This window comes from Oncorhynchus clarkii, chromosome 23, assembly GCF_045791955.1.
Source record: "Oncorhynchus clarkii lewisi isolate Uvic-CL-2024 chromosome 23, UVic_Ocla_1.0, whole genome shotgun sequence".
In the NCBI taxonomy this organism is placed as follows: Eukaryota; Metazoa; Chordata; class Actinopteri; order Salmoniformes; family Salmonidae; genus Oncorhynchus; species Oncorhynchus clarkii.
In genome coordinates, this window is record NC_092169.1 from 15,856,775 (window position 1) to 15,873,156 (window position 16,382).

The following is a 16,382-nucleotide window of genomic DNA, read 5'->3' on the forward strand; positions in this document are numbered from 1 at the left end:
CATTGATTTTATACAGTCTCGATAGGTGCTTGTTGAAAAAAGGGATATTAATATACACTGAGTAAACAAAACATTAAGAACATCTTCCTAATATTGAGTTGAACCCCCCCTCCCCCAGACACAAACCAATGTGCCTGGCATTTAATATTTCTTTAACCTGGCTTCTTCCCCTCATCTACACTGATTTGAAGTGGATTTAACATCAGTAAGGAATCATAGCATTCACCTGGTCACTCTGTCATGGAAAGAGCAGGTGTTTTAAATTCTCTGTGTACGTTCACTGTGAGCAGTCGTTAATTGTGGTTTTTGTACTTCTCTTGACTCGTAGGTCAGCGACGCCACTAAGCAAAGGCCAAAGGCGGAGTTTTGCTTTGGTAAGATTGTTTTGAGAATAACTATTCTCTTTCCTCTGCTCAATTCATATGGAAATGTTTGCAACTTGGCTGGGCTTTTTATGACCTCTTCAGTATTTATAAACCATAGCCACAGATTCTGTAAACTTAGTTCTAGATTTATTTATCTTGCTCCTTTGCACCCCAGTATCCCTACTTGCGTTTTCATCTTCTGCACATCTACCATTCCAGTGTTTAATTGCTATATTGTAATAACTTCGCCACCATGGCCTATTTATTGCCTTACCTCTCTTATCTTACCTCATTTGCACATACTGTATATATACTTTTCTACTGTATTATTGACTGTATGTTTGTTTATTCCATGTGTAACTCTGTTTTGTATGTGTCAAAACTGCTTTGCTTTATCTTGGCCAGGTCGCAGTTGCAAATGAGAACTTGTTCTCAACTAGCCTACCTGGTTAAATAAAGGTGAAATAATAAAAATTGAAATAAAGTTTATATGGCCATGGGCTCTTTTTCCCCAGTTGTGTTAAGCTGAATTGGCCAAATGATGAATACATATGGGGGTAGCTGAGTCCATGTTTCTGTCCAGCAAGACATTCATATCTTTTCAGGATTGACAATGACCATCTGTCTGCCCTGACAGATGCCACTATGTACACAAGGCTAGAGTGTTTAGATTAACTTGAACCTGTCACCTCTTTCACCTCTGCATGCTTTCCCCTTGGCAAGCTAAGGACATCCCTGCTTAGGTTCAACAGAGGTATGCAGGGTAGCAGCTGACCAGGGTACTTACTGTATAAGGTCCCTTCTTGCCCTCTTGGTTTATCTGGTTCAGGTGTGTGTGTGTGTGTGTGTCAGCATTTAAAGACGATTTTATGGTCATTCCGGCATCTGCATTGGCCGTACAGCATTTTCTGAAGTCAGGGCATTCATACTACTAGTGTTTTGTGGTACAGAGCTGTTGTCACAGATGTGAGTTTGTGTTTATACAGGACGTACAGCCCCACCTACCGTCAACCAATCATGTCAGTGTGCAGCTATACCGAGCCCTCCGCATTGCTAAAACATTTGGGAGGCGCACAGCGATGAAGTACGGAGCTTGATTTGGCCTTCACAAGCCTCCAGAGGTTCCGCAGTTGCGTCGCACCCTCTGTCCGGAGCCTCAGGACCGTATTGCCACATCAGGCATAAATTGTCTTTTAGACTTGGGTGGTATACCTTATAGCGGCATATTTGGAAATAGCCACTATGTTTTATATTTTTTCAATAATGTCAATACTATTTATTTTGAAGTTTTTTTAATACATTTGAATATTTGTAACTACTTTTTAACCTCTTAAATGTGAAATCCCACGTTTGGGGGACCTGCGCTGTTCTGGTACCGGTTCCGACCGACATCTTTGCTTATAAATTAATCTGTGGACACCATAGATCGAAATGAGCAATAGCCCTGGTTCCCAATAGACACAGTAGTGTAAAACATATATTTTTATCCCGTGTGACGTAGGATGTGAGATCTGAAACCACTTGTATCTGGGATGTCCCTCGTACCATTTAATTCGCTCTTCCGACTTTCCATCAACTCTTGGCTGAACTCCCCACTGACAAAGCACATGCGTGCAATCCTTACAATGCAGTGCAGATGGAGAGAGTGGTTTCATCACTGTAGCATATTCAGATATTGATTTATAGCCATTCATCTAAAATAAATCAGATAAAAAAATTAAAAAAATACTTTTAGGTCAATATTAATGGGATGAAAGGTGAGTTCCTAGCAAGTTCAGGAAGCCAAGCTAGAGCTCTGTGAGCCGTTCACAGCGATGGGGGCAGACGTTTTGATCAAGAGAGAAAATATGCAATGTTTCTTTAACACTTTAGTTTATTTTTATTTTTTATTTTTACAGGGACAGTGCACATTAATCAACGTTTCAGTAAAATTGCCGGTTTTAGCCAGCCGGCTAATTTTCAACCGCAGTCCCTGGGCAGGTTAACATACAATATGTATTTTGCAGTTATAAGGAAGGTGAAATCTTAATTTTATAATTTGATGACACTATATTTATAAAGCATACAAGTCCGTTCAAGCCTTGTTCATACAGTTTTGTTGAATAGGATATGCATCATAAAATATTTCATATTATACTTGAACTTGTGTCCTCAAAAGTGACTACACCTCAGCAGTTTAACATTTTTCTTTTTACCAGAAAGATGAGATTTTAACCTTTTTATTTGAGTATGCAGCATTACTAGTTATTGTTTATGGCCATCTCATTATTAACAACTTTTGGGGGTTACTCAGATTTACATTTAACTGGTTTTATGTAAATACCTGCAGTCCTCTTGTGCAATAGGGTAGGAGATACATTTTTCAATTTGAAGCTTACCAGTAGTCCCCAGTTAGGTGATGTTTGTTTTAAAGGCACACAACGACGAGACACAACGACGAGAGAACCTTGTGAGTCACTCACTGTTGTGCAGCACACGCCAGGTGATTTAGTTACAGTATGGAATTCACAATAAATGTTTGGCAGCTAAATATTTTTTAACATTAAGTTAAGTTTGAAATGTGCTAAATGCTTTGCAATTGTGCATTTGGTTTGATCATTTAGTAGCTAGTTGACTGTCTAGCGAAGGGGTTAGCTTCTTCCAAAATCAAGCTTCACTTGAGAGAATCCCCAATGTTTGTTTTGTGCTTGAAACGGAGTATAACAATTTGTTTTATTATTTGTATAGCTTTATAAGCTGGCATATATGTCCTTAAAATAGGTCAGTGGATCAGTGGGGTTTGAAAATAGTGCACCTGTGTTGAGTTCCGGTATTTCCGAATATCTTGGTGGCACAAGGTTGGTATGACAATCTGGATACCGCCTAAGCCTAGTCGTGGCTCTGATGCTGCTGTGTGACTCAACCACACACGTTTTTTGTGTGTGATTGCAGCTGTGAGTCAGATCTTAGACAACCTCTCCCAGCTTGTTATTCACTTCTATTGATAACCCCCACCACCTTTGGTACACACCTCTTCAGCCAGACTGTGTTGGTACAGCTTAAAGTGGGGTAAATTGTTTGTTGGCATTTTAGCACATTTAGATTAATTGCCTAATCTTATTTTATTCCATGGTCTACTTGTCTCAGTATGTTTAACAAAATGCCCATGCCATGTCGGCCTGTTACTGATTCTCTCCCACTCATTGAATCACTCATTTATTCCACAGCATTAATGTTCAATCAATGGTGATGATCTCTCTGCTTTCAGTTTCTATCACTGTGGGATTTGTGTGGACATGACTTGTGAGAAGGACTCTAAAGTGCAACCATTTTATTGTCAAATATTTTGCTGTGCCAGATAACCTTTGTAATGATTAGGCTTTGCTGTACCGCTGTTTCTCAGTGCCCTAGAGCACAGATTCGTGACCATGGTGGTTGCACCATTACTACAGAGATCCACTTGTCTCAAAAGTTGTCACCCATATTACCGGCATAACGTTTTTTTCCTTCTATTGCGCGCTGGTCTGGATGCATCTCTGTTGGTGGGTCGAATTTTACATTATTAAACTGTCGCAGGCTGTTCCAAAACCACTTGCGGGCCATTAACACCTTGTCAGTCATGTTATCTCTAGTCCTGCAGATGAAATAATTGTTCCTTTTTATGATGCAAGTATCAAGCTTGGTACACTAATACAGGATACCTTCAGGAACATTTTAAAGATTGGAGGCAGTCAACCGGATTTCCTGTTGGAAGAAAATAGGTTAAAACGGAGAGAAGGCAGCAAAGTTAGAGGGATAATAAGAGCCCCAAATCTGTCTTCTCCAGCAGGTGCTGTTTTTCATATTTCTTTGCTCACCAAGCAAGGAGTTTTTGTATTGACGCTCAATGAGTGTCAAATTTGGATAAAACATTTTATGGCTTATTTGCTACGTGTGGCTTATTTGATTGTATAGATGTTTTGTAATGCTTAGGTTGTTATGAGTGTACTGATTTAACTTAGTGTTTCTTCTCAATCGGAATTGTGCCTTTTGTTCACAAGCGTGTAGCCCTCATTGGCCCACCTGATCTTGCCTCCGCCCGACTGTTTTCCATTTTTGAATACATTTATTTTTAATGTTAGAGTGGTATCTGGTCAATATAATGGGTAATCTGGGTAAATCATTCCAAACAATATTTAAATTAATTTGTAATTTTATCTAGGCTTGGGCGGTATCTAGATTGTCATACACTATATATTCAAAAGTATGTGAACACCCCTTCAAATTAGTGAATTCAGCTATTTCAGCCACACCTGTTGCTGACATGTATAAAATTGAGCAACCAGCCATGCATTCTCCATAGACAAACATAAAATGGGTTTCTATGGCCAAGCAGCTTCACACAAGCCTAAAATCATCATGTGCAATTCCAAGCGTCGGCTGTAGTGGTGTAAAGCTCTCTGGAGCAATAGAAACGTGTTCTCTGGAGTGATGAATCACGCTGAGAGAGAGACTTAGTGATGATGGTGTTTAAGTTGTGCTTGGCCATGCAGTCATGGGTGTACATGGAGTACAGGAGGGGACTAAGCACTCACCCCTGAGTGGACCCCGTGTTGATGATCAGCATGGCAGAGGTGTTGTTGCCTACCCTTACAAACTGGGAGTGGAGGGAGGTCTTTACTACTGAGGTCTTGATTGAGATTGTGTCATCTGTGGATCTGTTGGGGCGGTATGCGAATTGGAGTGGGTCTAGGGTTTCCGGGATGATGGTGTTGATGACCAGCTTTTTAAAGCATGAGCTACCGGCATGAGTGCTACGGGAAGTAGTCATTTAGGCAGGTTACCTTCGCTTTCTTGGGCACATGAACTATGGTGGTCTGCTTGAAACTTGTAGGTATTACAGACTCAGTCAGGGAGAGGTTGAAAATGTTGGTGAAGACTATTGCCTGTTGGTCCGTTCATGCTCTGAGTACATGTCCTGGTAATCGGTCTGGCCCCGCGGCCTTGTCAATGTTGAACTGTTTAAAGGTCTTGTTCACATCGGCTATGGAGAGCGTGATCACAGAGTCGTCCGGAACAGCTGGTGCTCTAAAAGGCATTTAGCCCGTCTGGTAGGCTCGGCTATAATGTAATTTAACACATTGATCAGAAGGGGAGAAGGCGAAAAGTAGAGGAAGTTGGGGATTAAATAATTAAGAGATAACGATATATGGAGACGGGAGTGCTTTCTGTGCCGGAATCAGGAATTGACCTAAAAACCCTTTGTGATTGACAAGTGCGTGTGTGATTTGTGATGGCCTCCAGACCTTTTTTGTTAACATTGGGGATGAATGGTCATTACAAAGGGGATGGGTAGGGCTGCTGATGGCTTTGATGCCATTTTCCACTCTCATAATGGACCCAATGCTCCTGCTATGCCTCGTCTTATTAGTAACAGCAGACAATCCTCTCTATTCCCTCTCAACCAAGCTCTAATTAAGCTACAGTGTTTTGTTGTCAACTTTTGAATTGGGTCACTCACTATTGTCTTCTCTTTCTTGGCCTTTCCCTTCCTCTTTCTCAGTCATCAATGCTGGCATGAGGAAATTCTTCCTCCAGGCCAATGATCAGCAGGACCTGGTGGAATGGGTGAATGCTCTCAACAAGGCCACCAAAATCACTGTGAGTCTCACTCAATTCTGCACTGTCTTCTATTACTAAGGACCTGAAGACCCAGCCTAGTCCTCTTTAGAAAACGATTATTTCCTGTTCATGACTGAATATTTCCTGTTAAAGTGAGTAATATCTCAAGATTTCACTTGTGTGTGTGTGAGTCAGAGAGTGACTCAGGATGGTGTATTGTTGGTAGAGACCTTTCTGCCCTTGATTTGGGGGAGCTGTGCAGTACTCCCACTCTAATCTTGGAATCTCTCCAACCTCAAAAAGGGCTAGAAACAGGAGAGGATGTCTGCAGAAGTGATTAACCAACATACACAGAAACAGTCACAGAATCGAGGTCTACTGTACATGTTATGAATGTTTGTCACACTGTTTTCTCTTGCAGGTGCCAAAGTCATGTAATGCCCAACAGAATGTGGAGAACCAGAAAGCTCTCCTGGACATCCTGGGACCCAGGAAGCAGGTCTCCTACAGGACTGACATCATTGGGGGAGTTCCCATCATCACCCAGACGCAGGTAGCCAAGGCTAGCCACCCTACCTTTCCCTAACCCTAGCTAGTTGCATGTCAATAGAGTTGCAGTTGATAGTTTGAGCATCTACAGTCCTTCTTTAGGGTCCTTCTTTAGACATAATGACTTATGTCTACCCCCATAACTCGGCCTCACTAGATATTGCCTTACCTAGTCAGCCTCTTATTAAGTTGTAAATTTAACTGAGATGTTGTGGATGTAAATCACCTTTGGTGTATTTCCCTCCAACAGCAGGAAGGGGGAGAGGGCCAGGAGGGTTCGGAGCGTGAGTTGCTGCGGAGGTCGTACAGCCAGCTGCCATACTTCCTGGGCAGGCCGACCCAGGACCGGGCGGTCATCAAGTCTGGATACTGTGTGAAGCAGGGAGCTGTGGTGTGTATAATGGACTATGGTGGGGTACAGTGAGAGGCTCTGAGTTTGGGGTACTTTAGGTTAAAGTATGAGGCCATGAGTATGAGGAAGTAAATTGCTATTTTCTTCCCCCAGATGAGAAATTGGAAAAGGAGATATTTCTTACTGGAGGATAACACCATGAGTTACTTCAAATCAGATCTGGTAAGCAATTTTCATTAACACTGGAAAGAATACCGGAATGACTTATTACACGCACTCACACACTGGGTTTGTCCTCTTGTCCTGACACGCTCCGCCTCAAGTCCTTGGAATCTTGTGCCATTATTACACATGTCCTAGCATGCCCCTGTCTCTGTGCCCTACCACGCACGCACACACACACACACTCCACAAAGCACTTCCATGCTTGCCTATATTTTGCACCAGCATGTGTCTAATTTGCGTAGACAGTCTTTCTCCCTTGTCTTCCAAATATACTGCATCAATAAGGTCTTGAAAGTTGGTTTTACTCAACAAAGATGATTCCTAAAGACTGTGGAGCAAGTGTCATAGCACACGTTATAGCAGTATGTTATACATTTTGGGCTCTTTAAAATGTTATTTTTCATTTTCTTGAACTGCTCCCCCTCTCTCTTCAGGAGAAGGAGCCTCTGAGAATGATTCCATTGAAGGAGGTCCAAAAAGTTCAGGAGTGCAAACAGAGGTACTACACAACCCTCAACATTGTCATGGTAGAACGTAGCCTCTACAGCGACCTACATGTGGCATGTTGCCAACTTTGATTTTGATCACTGTTGGATTTGTATTTCCAGTGACATCATGATGAGGGATAATCTCTTTGAGGTCGTCACCACTTCTAGGACTTTTTACATCCAGGTGAGAAGAGACCCAACATCTTTTTACCAACACACTATTACATAATGTCTAAATCAGGGATGGGCAACTTTGGTGGGGCCACAAAAAATCTGAACTAATGATGAGGGGCTGGAGTGGATGCTGGTGTACCACCCGTGGGACCCACAACCATACACTGGCTGAATTCAGTCGATGATAGGACATAGACAAGTTGTAAATACAACAACATGTACTGATATTTTATCATACAAAAATTGAGACGTATGGTCTGTTTACATATATTTTAAAGGCTATTTATGCAGAAAATGTGTAAAACCAGTACAAACTGTATTTATGAGTATACGACAATGTTTTAGGTTGACAAATTATATTACGCAATTTCTGATATCTCCTGCATAAATAAAATCAGGATTTTGCCTCTACAGCCATTCATTCCAGTTAGATTGGTTTGATATTCTCCCTGACTAATATGTCTGCCATTTTCACCCCATTCTGGAACTTGGAGGGTTTATGACATAGCCCCTCTGGTAATTTAATAGAATCTATGGTCGTCCCCCTTTGGGCCAATTGAGATATCACGTGTGACCTAATACATTTCAGTTAATTACGATAGCCCCTGCCTTGGGCCAATCAGTGTATTTTTGTAAATGCTGGCCCTCTATGGTAAGACGCATAATTTACCCAAATTTCATCAGAATCGGTCCAGTGCTGTCTGAGATATCACGTACAGCGACAGGTCCACAGTTCCCTCCCCGATTTCACCTTGGGGGACAATTCGCAGTTTTACAGCTCATTTCCTGCAATTCAACACATTTTGACATAGGGTGCAGAGACATGTTTGCATTTTTAGGCTAATTTCCTGCAATTCTACACATTTTGCCCTGCCCTCTGCCATGTTAATATAATATCTGAGTGGGAGTGATTTAAAATCATTGGGGCCCCACCGGTCAGTAATTCAACCATGATAGCTAGCTAGACTAATTTTCCAATCCCCCCAAAAAACATTGCTGACATGGACTAATTGAGTGATAATGAATCGTGTTCTAAAGCAGTTCTGCAGTGGTCACTAGCTGGCACAGCCACAGTCATATAATCTGATTTTAAACCTACCCTTAACCACACTGCTAACCCTAATGCCTAACTTCAAATTAAGATCAAAAAGCTCATTTTTGTTTTCATGAATTTTTTGTTAATTTTATAGGTAATTTTGATTTAGCAGAAGGCCTATCTAAGGGAATATCGCTCAGTTCTCCCTCCAGGACAAGACTTGTGACAATAAATGTAAACCGGTGACTGACATAACACAAAAAAAAACTGCTGATGCACAACTACATTACAAAATCGCACCTTGTGTATTCTACTATTGTAACTCAACCGTAAAGAACCCCAAGAATGTTTTGAAATATATTTTTGGGAAATTGATCCACAGGCTGGCAGCCAGTTGCCCGTCTCTGGTGTAGATTAACGTCAAGAATTTTACCCCTTCGGTATATTTCTTTCCCTCACCCACTTTACTATTTGCCCCTTATCCCCACTCCCTTCCTCCACCCCCCTCCCTCATCCTCCCCCGTCTCCTCTTTCTTTGCAGGCTGACAGTCCAGAGGAGATGCACAGCTGGATCAAGGCTGTCTCTGGTGCCATCGTAGCCCAGCGGGGACCTGGGAGATCTGCAGCCACAGTATGTAACCACCCAGCAGGCCACTGGGGTTATAGGGCTACTGCATGCGCTGTCACTTCTGGCCAGTCTCCTGTCTCTCTGGTCCTTAGTAGCAACACAAACTGATCTGATCTCCATTTGTTTCACGTGTTCATGGCAGCCCAAGCCAAGAGCGATGGCTCAGACACACACCACACACACAAACAGTGAGGATGCAGGGAGGAGTGAAAAGTACGTCACATTCTGTACTGACTGCAGAGGGTAGAGGTTGGCATCCTCACCCAGGTCCCCCTTCTACTGTAGGTGTTTGCCCTCTTCGTGGCATTGCATAGGCAATCGCCACATCAGGGTTTCCATTAGAAAACTGTGGCACCGGACATTTGACCGGCAGCATTTTAATTTACTGGACATTTGAGAAATGTATCCATTGGGTGCGTAACCTGATAAGGGCGTCCACCCACTGTGCTCAAAATGACAGATCACAAGTCAAGGATGCAACGACGACTTCTGTTGTGCGTTTGAAGATGTTAGAATAACTGTCCACGTGTACTTTTCCTCAGCCAACAAGAGGAGTAGTGAACAGCAACATCACTAGTCTATGTCCCCTCTACTATCCCCCGTAGTAGAAAAGTGTACCTATTCTATTGTTCAGCTTGTCGTTTTGTGCGAGAAAGAAATGGCGAATTCCAAACAAACTCTGGGACAGTTGTGGGAGGATACATCAATATTCATGTAGCCTAGACTACATCAAAAACATGTAAAAAAGCAATGAGGCTGATGCAACAGAGCAGAACGTTTAGCTTAAAATGTTGATCAACTATTCTTTGTTCACATTATAGGCGCAGCAATGCGCACAAGGCAGTAGACTACTTGCTGATGTTCGTTGCATAATGCAGTTAACAGTAAAACACTGTAGTCAAAAGCGCCCTGCACATGTGAGCGGTTTCATGAGACTGAGATGAAAATATCTGTCTGAAAATGGGGAGGTCTGTTTTCAAATGATGAAGCAAAGAACATGATAAAAATGTAACAAGAATGTTATGTCTACAAGAATCAATACCACTCCCTAAAAACACACCCCTATGGAACAATCCTTGGATAGCTTTTCAAAATTCACAGATAAATTGTCCCACATGGAAAACTAAAGGCATAGAAACTGTAAATTACTTGGTAATAGGAAATACAATTATTTCCATGACAGAATTAAAAAGCGGAGTGGTGCAGTTTGAGGCCATGTGGAGTAAAGTATTGCAGGCGCTGGAGATTGTGGTGGTAGAAACGTGGGTCTGGGCAGATGCGATGTCGAAGTTTGCGTGCGTCTGTCTGTCTGTCTTTTGTCTGTTTTAGGTTTATTGTTTGACAAACAAAATGAAATCTTACAAAAAAAGAGAGTGGAGATCTTTTGGCTGCTGGACAATGAAAGATAATTGACTTGAAAGCCAGTAGAACATGAGAGAAATAGGCTACTGGTTTCAATGGCATATGGAAGACTTGATAAAATATTTGCCTCCACGTTTGGTCATCTTTTGGCTAGGCTACTTTGAAGCTGGGTAAACAAGCCTCATAATATATAGTACAACATTCAGGTTTCAAACAATTAAGCATATGTTAAATAAAAAAATGCATACCGTTTCCAGATCATTGCAAAGTGGTGTGTGGCGCCTCTGAAGCTTGCCTACCGTTATATCCACTTGAATGGGAAGTGCGCTTCAATTATCAGTTGAGAAATAAAAATATCATCTCTTTTTAATGGTGGCAATCAAAGCAGTTAACACACAATTTTATTAAGAATTGTTTCACAGTGATTGGGCTTATAAAAGCTCATTTCACTCCAGGAGTTGTAGCAGCAGCTCTCGCACTGTCAGAGCCTAGTTTATCTCTCAATCTTTATGCTGTGCCAATTTAATTCCACCAAATTATGCAAATGAACCCATCGACCGATAAGCATGATATTGACTGGTATTTCCATTAATGAATAGGCAAGAAAGCATTTTGCAATGGGATTTTTTTATTATCCCGGACAGTTGTGCCAATTTTATTTATCAGCTTTTAATTTTTTTTATCGGCCAAAAGCAGGCTATTACCGACTAACGGAAACCCTGCTCCACATGTATACTTCTCTTTCTACCACTCCCTCTCTTCCCCCTGTACTGTGGGCTAGGTTGGCCCTCCCCAGCCTGCTCTAATCCAGCTGTCCACTGTGTTGTTGCAGATGCGGCAGGCCAGACGGCTGTCAAACCCCTGTATACAGAGGTATACGGCCCGAATCGGGGAGTGCAGCACGTATGTCAGCTCCTGTACCCCAAAGAGCCTTCTATATACTGTTGGTTTTCACTCACTTTTTGTTTTTTTATGTCATGGTGTGGACTGGAGAGTCACCCATCTGCCTCCCTAAAAACCAAACTGTACATGTCCCTCCCTGTGTGGGCATTAACCCCTCCACCCCGCTGCCCATTCCATAACTTCCAACTCAAAGTCCTCCTCTCCTCTACCTCTGCTTCTTTGCTTTTCCTGTCTTCCTCTCCATGCTTTACCTCAGCCCTGGGGTTAGTCCCATAAACTCATTCCATTGACTTAATGTAGCTTAACCTCCCTGGACCTCTGCAGCTAGTCACAACCTCCCATTCACTTCCACACCCCACTCACTCCCACTTCTTGCTATTCTTGCTGTTGTCACCATTGTTGAAGATGACAAAACTTTTTAAACATCCCTCTAACTTTGAAACCCTTACTACACACACACACACACACACACACACACACACACACACACTCTAATGCCTCTCTGGTACAGTGATGAAAGCTGTTGCACAGACCTGTTTCCTGTCTCTTGTCTATGTCCTGTCATGTCTCTTCATATGTCTCTGACTCTCCTTGTCTTTCTTTCTCTCTGCAGTCTCCTGCAGCTGTGTACCTGTCTTAGATGTCTCACATCCTGCCTGTCTCTAGTTCTACCTCCTGTCCGCTGCCTGTATGTGTGTTTACTCTCTCAAACTGTTGACTTGCATAACCCAGTTAACTTCTCATTTTCTAAGCCAAGACAACTTGCAAGTCTGAATGAATGTTGTCTTTGGGAACTAACTAGTCTTCTTAACATCAATAACAGTTTAGCTGTTGGTGTGTTTTGTGTTCTGCATATTTGTATGATGACGACTTCTGTATAAGCACATGTACTCTGAAGCTCTTAAACTAACCGCCCTGGCATACTTGAAGAATCACGCAGCCCTTTGTTTACTCACACATAAGCCGTTGCGGTGTAGGTGTTTCCGTTGCATGGTCTGCTTCAAGTCATGCACATATGTTTTGGCAAATGTTCTGTGCCCGGCTGCATGATGCAGAATTATGATGACTTTGGTGATGCTTTGCACAACAGATTTGGGAGAAAATATATTTTTGAATAGCCAGCAAAGGCAATCAGGAGTTATTTAAGTATCTGTCACTAACTATTTTTCCTGGGTAAATGGATTGGGTAAGTAAGTGCAGCTGCGTATGTTGCCTCCCAATAACAACACCAACTGGTCACTGACATGTTTTTCTTTTTTACTTACTTTATTCCCCACCCCCTCTTGTTTTTGTTTTTTTACAGAGATTGAAATCTGACAGTGAAATACTAACTTTAAAAAAATGAGCACTACCACTTCTTCTGCTTTTCACTACCACTGCACTCCTCCCAGCACCCGTCACTGCTCTGCTAGCACTTCTACGGTCTGCAACTGCGGCTACCACTACTACTACCACTACTTCTACTACTACCACTACAACTGCTGCTGCATCAGGTGCTACACCAAAAGTCTGGCACTGGCTCTATTCACAACTCACCATGTTTCCCATCTGACTGTGATTCTGTGGGACACACCCCTCCCTCCTCTCTCAGCAGGAGCACTGTGGTCGTTCCTCCCCTTCCACATTCTACCGCAGCCAACCGGGGCCCCCCGTCCATCGCTCGCCCATATCTGCAGTGCCACCCTACCCAGGGTGCCCTTCTGTCGCGGGCAGTGCACGCTCGGAGCCTTGCGTGGGACAGCGAGCACTTCATGAGCCTCCTGCCACGACCCAACCACGCCCGACTGTCCCTGCAGGAGACACGCCTGTCCAAGTGACCGCCGACACTGACCTCGAGTCGCCATGGAGACGGCGCAGCAGCTTCGAGCCCTACCCACCTGAACCCCCCCTTGACCTGGACGCTGACGACTTGCCGGTCAGCGAAGTCTGACCCATGAACTACCCCCACACTACACCATAACCTGGCAGAGGGGGTGGGCTACAGAGGAGAGGCTGTATGACAACGGGGGAAATGAGAAGAATGCTTTTGAATATCTGTGAGTAGCTGAACAGTGGGCCGCTTGTCTCATTTCCACAAAACTGAACAGAAGTCATCTGGATGGAAATGACAGAAAGCAGGCACTTAATTCCAAGCCAAAGTGGGTCTGTATAATGTGTCTGACTTCCAACCATCTCAACCCCCTGTTCGTGAAGCTGTTAATCTACCCCAGCTAGTCAACCCTAGTCACATTAGAGTTGGAGGTCACTCAGACAAAGAGACAGGGGGGTTCTGTTCTCTCGTTTTCATTGTTAGGCATCTACTCAGTGGTCAAGGCATGTGGACACTCACATGATGTCCTGGAATCCGCTGTCTCTGTGTGGGCTGGGAGGGTGAGATTCACACTGAACTCTACACCAAAGATTCCACGCTATTTGCCATTGTCTCCCACCTGCTTGCTCTGTTCTTATTTATTTAATAGGGTTAATTCAGTTTAGAAAACTTTTTTATGTTGATTTAAAATGTATGTGAGTGTATGAAACATGAGGAACACCTTCCTGATATTGAGTTTCATCTCCTTTTGCCCTCAAAACAGCCTCAATTTGTCAGTGCATGGAGTCGAAGGTGTCAAGTGTTCCACAGGGATTCTAGCCCATGTTGACTCCAATGCTTCCCACAGTTATTCAGTTGGCTGGATGTCCTTTGGGTGATGGACCATTCTTGATACACACGAGAAACCCAACAGCGTTGTAGTTCTTACCCACTCAAACTGGTGCACCTGGCACCGACCATACCCTATTCAAAGGCACTTCAATCTTTTGTCTTGCCCATTCTCCCTCTGAATGGCACACATACACAACCCATGTCTCAATTGTCTCAAGGCTTAAAAATCCCTTCATCTACACTGACTGAAGTGGATTTAACATGTGACATCAATAAGGGATCATAGCTTTTACCTGGATTCACCTGGTCAGTCTGTCATGGAAAGAGCAGGTGTTCCTATTGTTTTGTGCACTCTGTATACCTGCAGCTCATGACTACGTGGACTCACACAGATTAATTCAGACATTTGTGAGGCTAATATGTTATACCACTCTGTGCCAAGCAAGCTAGTAAGTGGGTATTTTTAGGTCCAATGCAACATTTATCTCACTATCAAAGAATTTCTGGGTAACAATTAAGTGCATTACTGTTAAAATTACAAAAATAGCTTCTTAGCAAAGGGCTATTTCTCAATCAAGATTTTTGCTTGGTCTTTCTGGGAGTGGTCTGAGTGAGGGGCATAATTGTAAGACCCTAATGGGAGGGATATCTAACCTGAAAACCATCTGTTACTGGCAGAAGTTTGAAACTCCTTTTTGTTTGTAGTTTATTCATTTATACCATCACCAGGCAAGCCAATCTCATCCCACCAACTTGCATTATCTTCACAATTTCAAAGTATTATTCCAACCTCATAGTGTGGAAATATATACAAAACACAGAAAAATCATGTTTTTGACTGCACTGCGCCTTTATGGCAGCAAGCTATATTCTCTAATGAGTGAATAGTTGTCAAGTAACATAGAACTAATCATACCTGTTCATTTCATGCATTCACTGTTGTTTTTATTGAATTAATGTTGTCTTTAGTTATTTACTTTAATTTATGGTGTATGACCAAATTATTCTAACATACATTTTCTTTATCTGACTTTAAAACCTACAACAATCCCACTCTCCCCCACACCATAGTATTACAGTTAGAAAGTTGTTGGTAAACACTGGACTGGTACGAGAGGACTGTGCAGTTCTAAACCAAGCCATGTACATTTGCCTAATCCTGCTGGGTACTGTAATGGGGTTTGGATTTGTACCAATAGGACTTCGGTGAGAGAGTGAGTTGTGCAACAGAGCGGGGTGGCTTCATTAAGGGACCAAAGTGAAAAGCAGTTACTTCTAGGGTAGGGATGGTCATTGTCTTGCAGAGATGTTTAAATTAATACTCCTACTGGCCACCAACATGCTTGACCCCTGACCTCTTCATACCTGTATACTGAACAGTGGCTTTAACCATTTTTTTTAGTGACTGCTGCCCGATTTTGTTTAGTTATGACAAAACTGACACTGACTACTTTGTTCTGCGTGTGTGAAAACATGGTTTTCTTTGGTGACAGTTTGTTGGGATTGTTTTATTTTATGTTGTAATATGTGTTTAGATGTATATTTCCGTTTGAACTTCCCTGTGCCTGTATTGCAAGGTAGTGAAGGTCAACCCAACCATGCTACTCAATGGTCTTATTTCAATAGATCTCATTAGTGGTTCTGCAAAACCATACAGCTGCTCAAGTGCCTGCATAAATTCTATTAAAAAACAAAGCTGTTCTAATCCATTTTGTCTTGTGTACTAGATTTTAATTGTCACTATTTATTATGTGGATGACTTGAAAGAAATAAACACTTAGAAAATGCTCGTGTTGATTTGAATTATTGCAATTCTGTTCAACCTAGATGAGCAGCGGCTCGTGATCTGCTCATCCAACTTTCCCACTTGCCATTTACACAAATAAAATCAAGGACTAAATCCAGATGACCCAGACAATTACAATTCTATGAAATCATAAACCAGGCTAAATACTAAGAAATGGTTCAACCTCGGTTACTCAGCCTAATAGTTAATTGTATGACTACTCTCCCCCCTGGTGGTGAAATATTAACATTTTGCTTTCTTCCCAGAGTAGAACTGTCACTACAACTCGCTCC

The 16,382-nt window shown here is 42.4% G+C and overlaps 1 protein-coding gene across 16 annotated transcripts in view; it reads left to right on the forward strand.

Moving 5' to 3' along the window:
- Positions 1 to 16,090, forward strand: part of LOC139381885 (pleckstrin homology domain-containing family A member 1-like) — a 36,816-nt gene extending 20,726 nt beyond the window's left edge. For 4 of the 16 annotated variants that reach the window (XM_071125723.1, XM_071125722.1, XM_071125721.1 and 1 more), the window contains 11 exons: positions 329 to 374; positions 5,887 to 5,984; positions 6,367 to 6,498; positions 6,745 to 6,885; positions 7,000 to 7,068; positions 7,506 to 7,570; positions 7,680 to 7,743; positions 9,311 to 9,400; positions 11,592 to 11,662; positions 12,276 to 12,350; positions 13,254 to 16,090. In XM_071125723.1, coding sequence (XP_070981824.1) covers positions 329 to 374; positions 5,887 to 5,984; positions 6,367 to 6,498; positions 6,745 to 6,885; positions 7,000 to 7,068; positions 7,506 to 7,570; positions 7,680 to 7,743; positions 9,311 to 9,400; positions 11,592 to 11,662; positions 12,276 to 12,350; positions 13,254 to 13,479 — 1,077 coding nt within the window. In that variant the 3' untranslated portion in view covers positions 13,480 to 16,090. Of the gene's footprint in view, positions 1 to 328; positions 375 to 5,886; positions 5,985 to 6,366; positions 6,499 to 6,744; positions 6,886 to 6,999; positions 7,069 to 7,505; positions 7,571 to 7,679; positions 7,744 to 9,310; positions 9,401 to 11,591; positions 11,663 to 12,275; positions 12,351 to 12,965; positions 13,032 to 13,253 lie in introns of those variants that run through there. The other 12 variants (XM_071125733.1, XM_071125732.1, XM_071125734.1 and 9 more) reach the window with 8 other exon arrangements.
- The last annotated feature ends 292 nt before the right edge of the window (positions 16,091 to 16,382 follow it).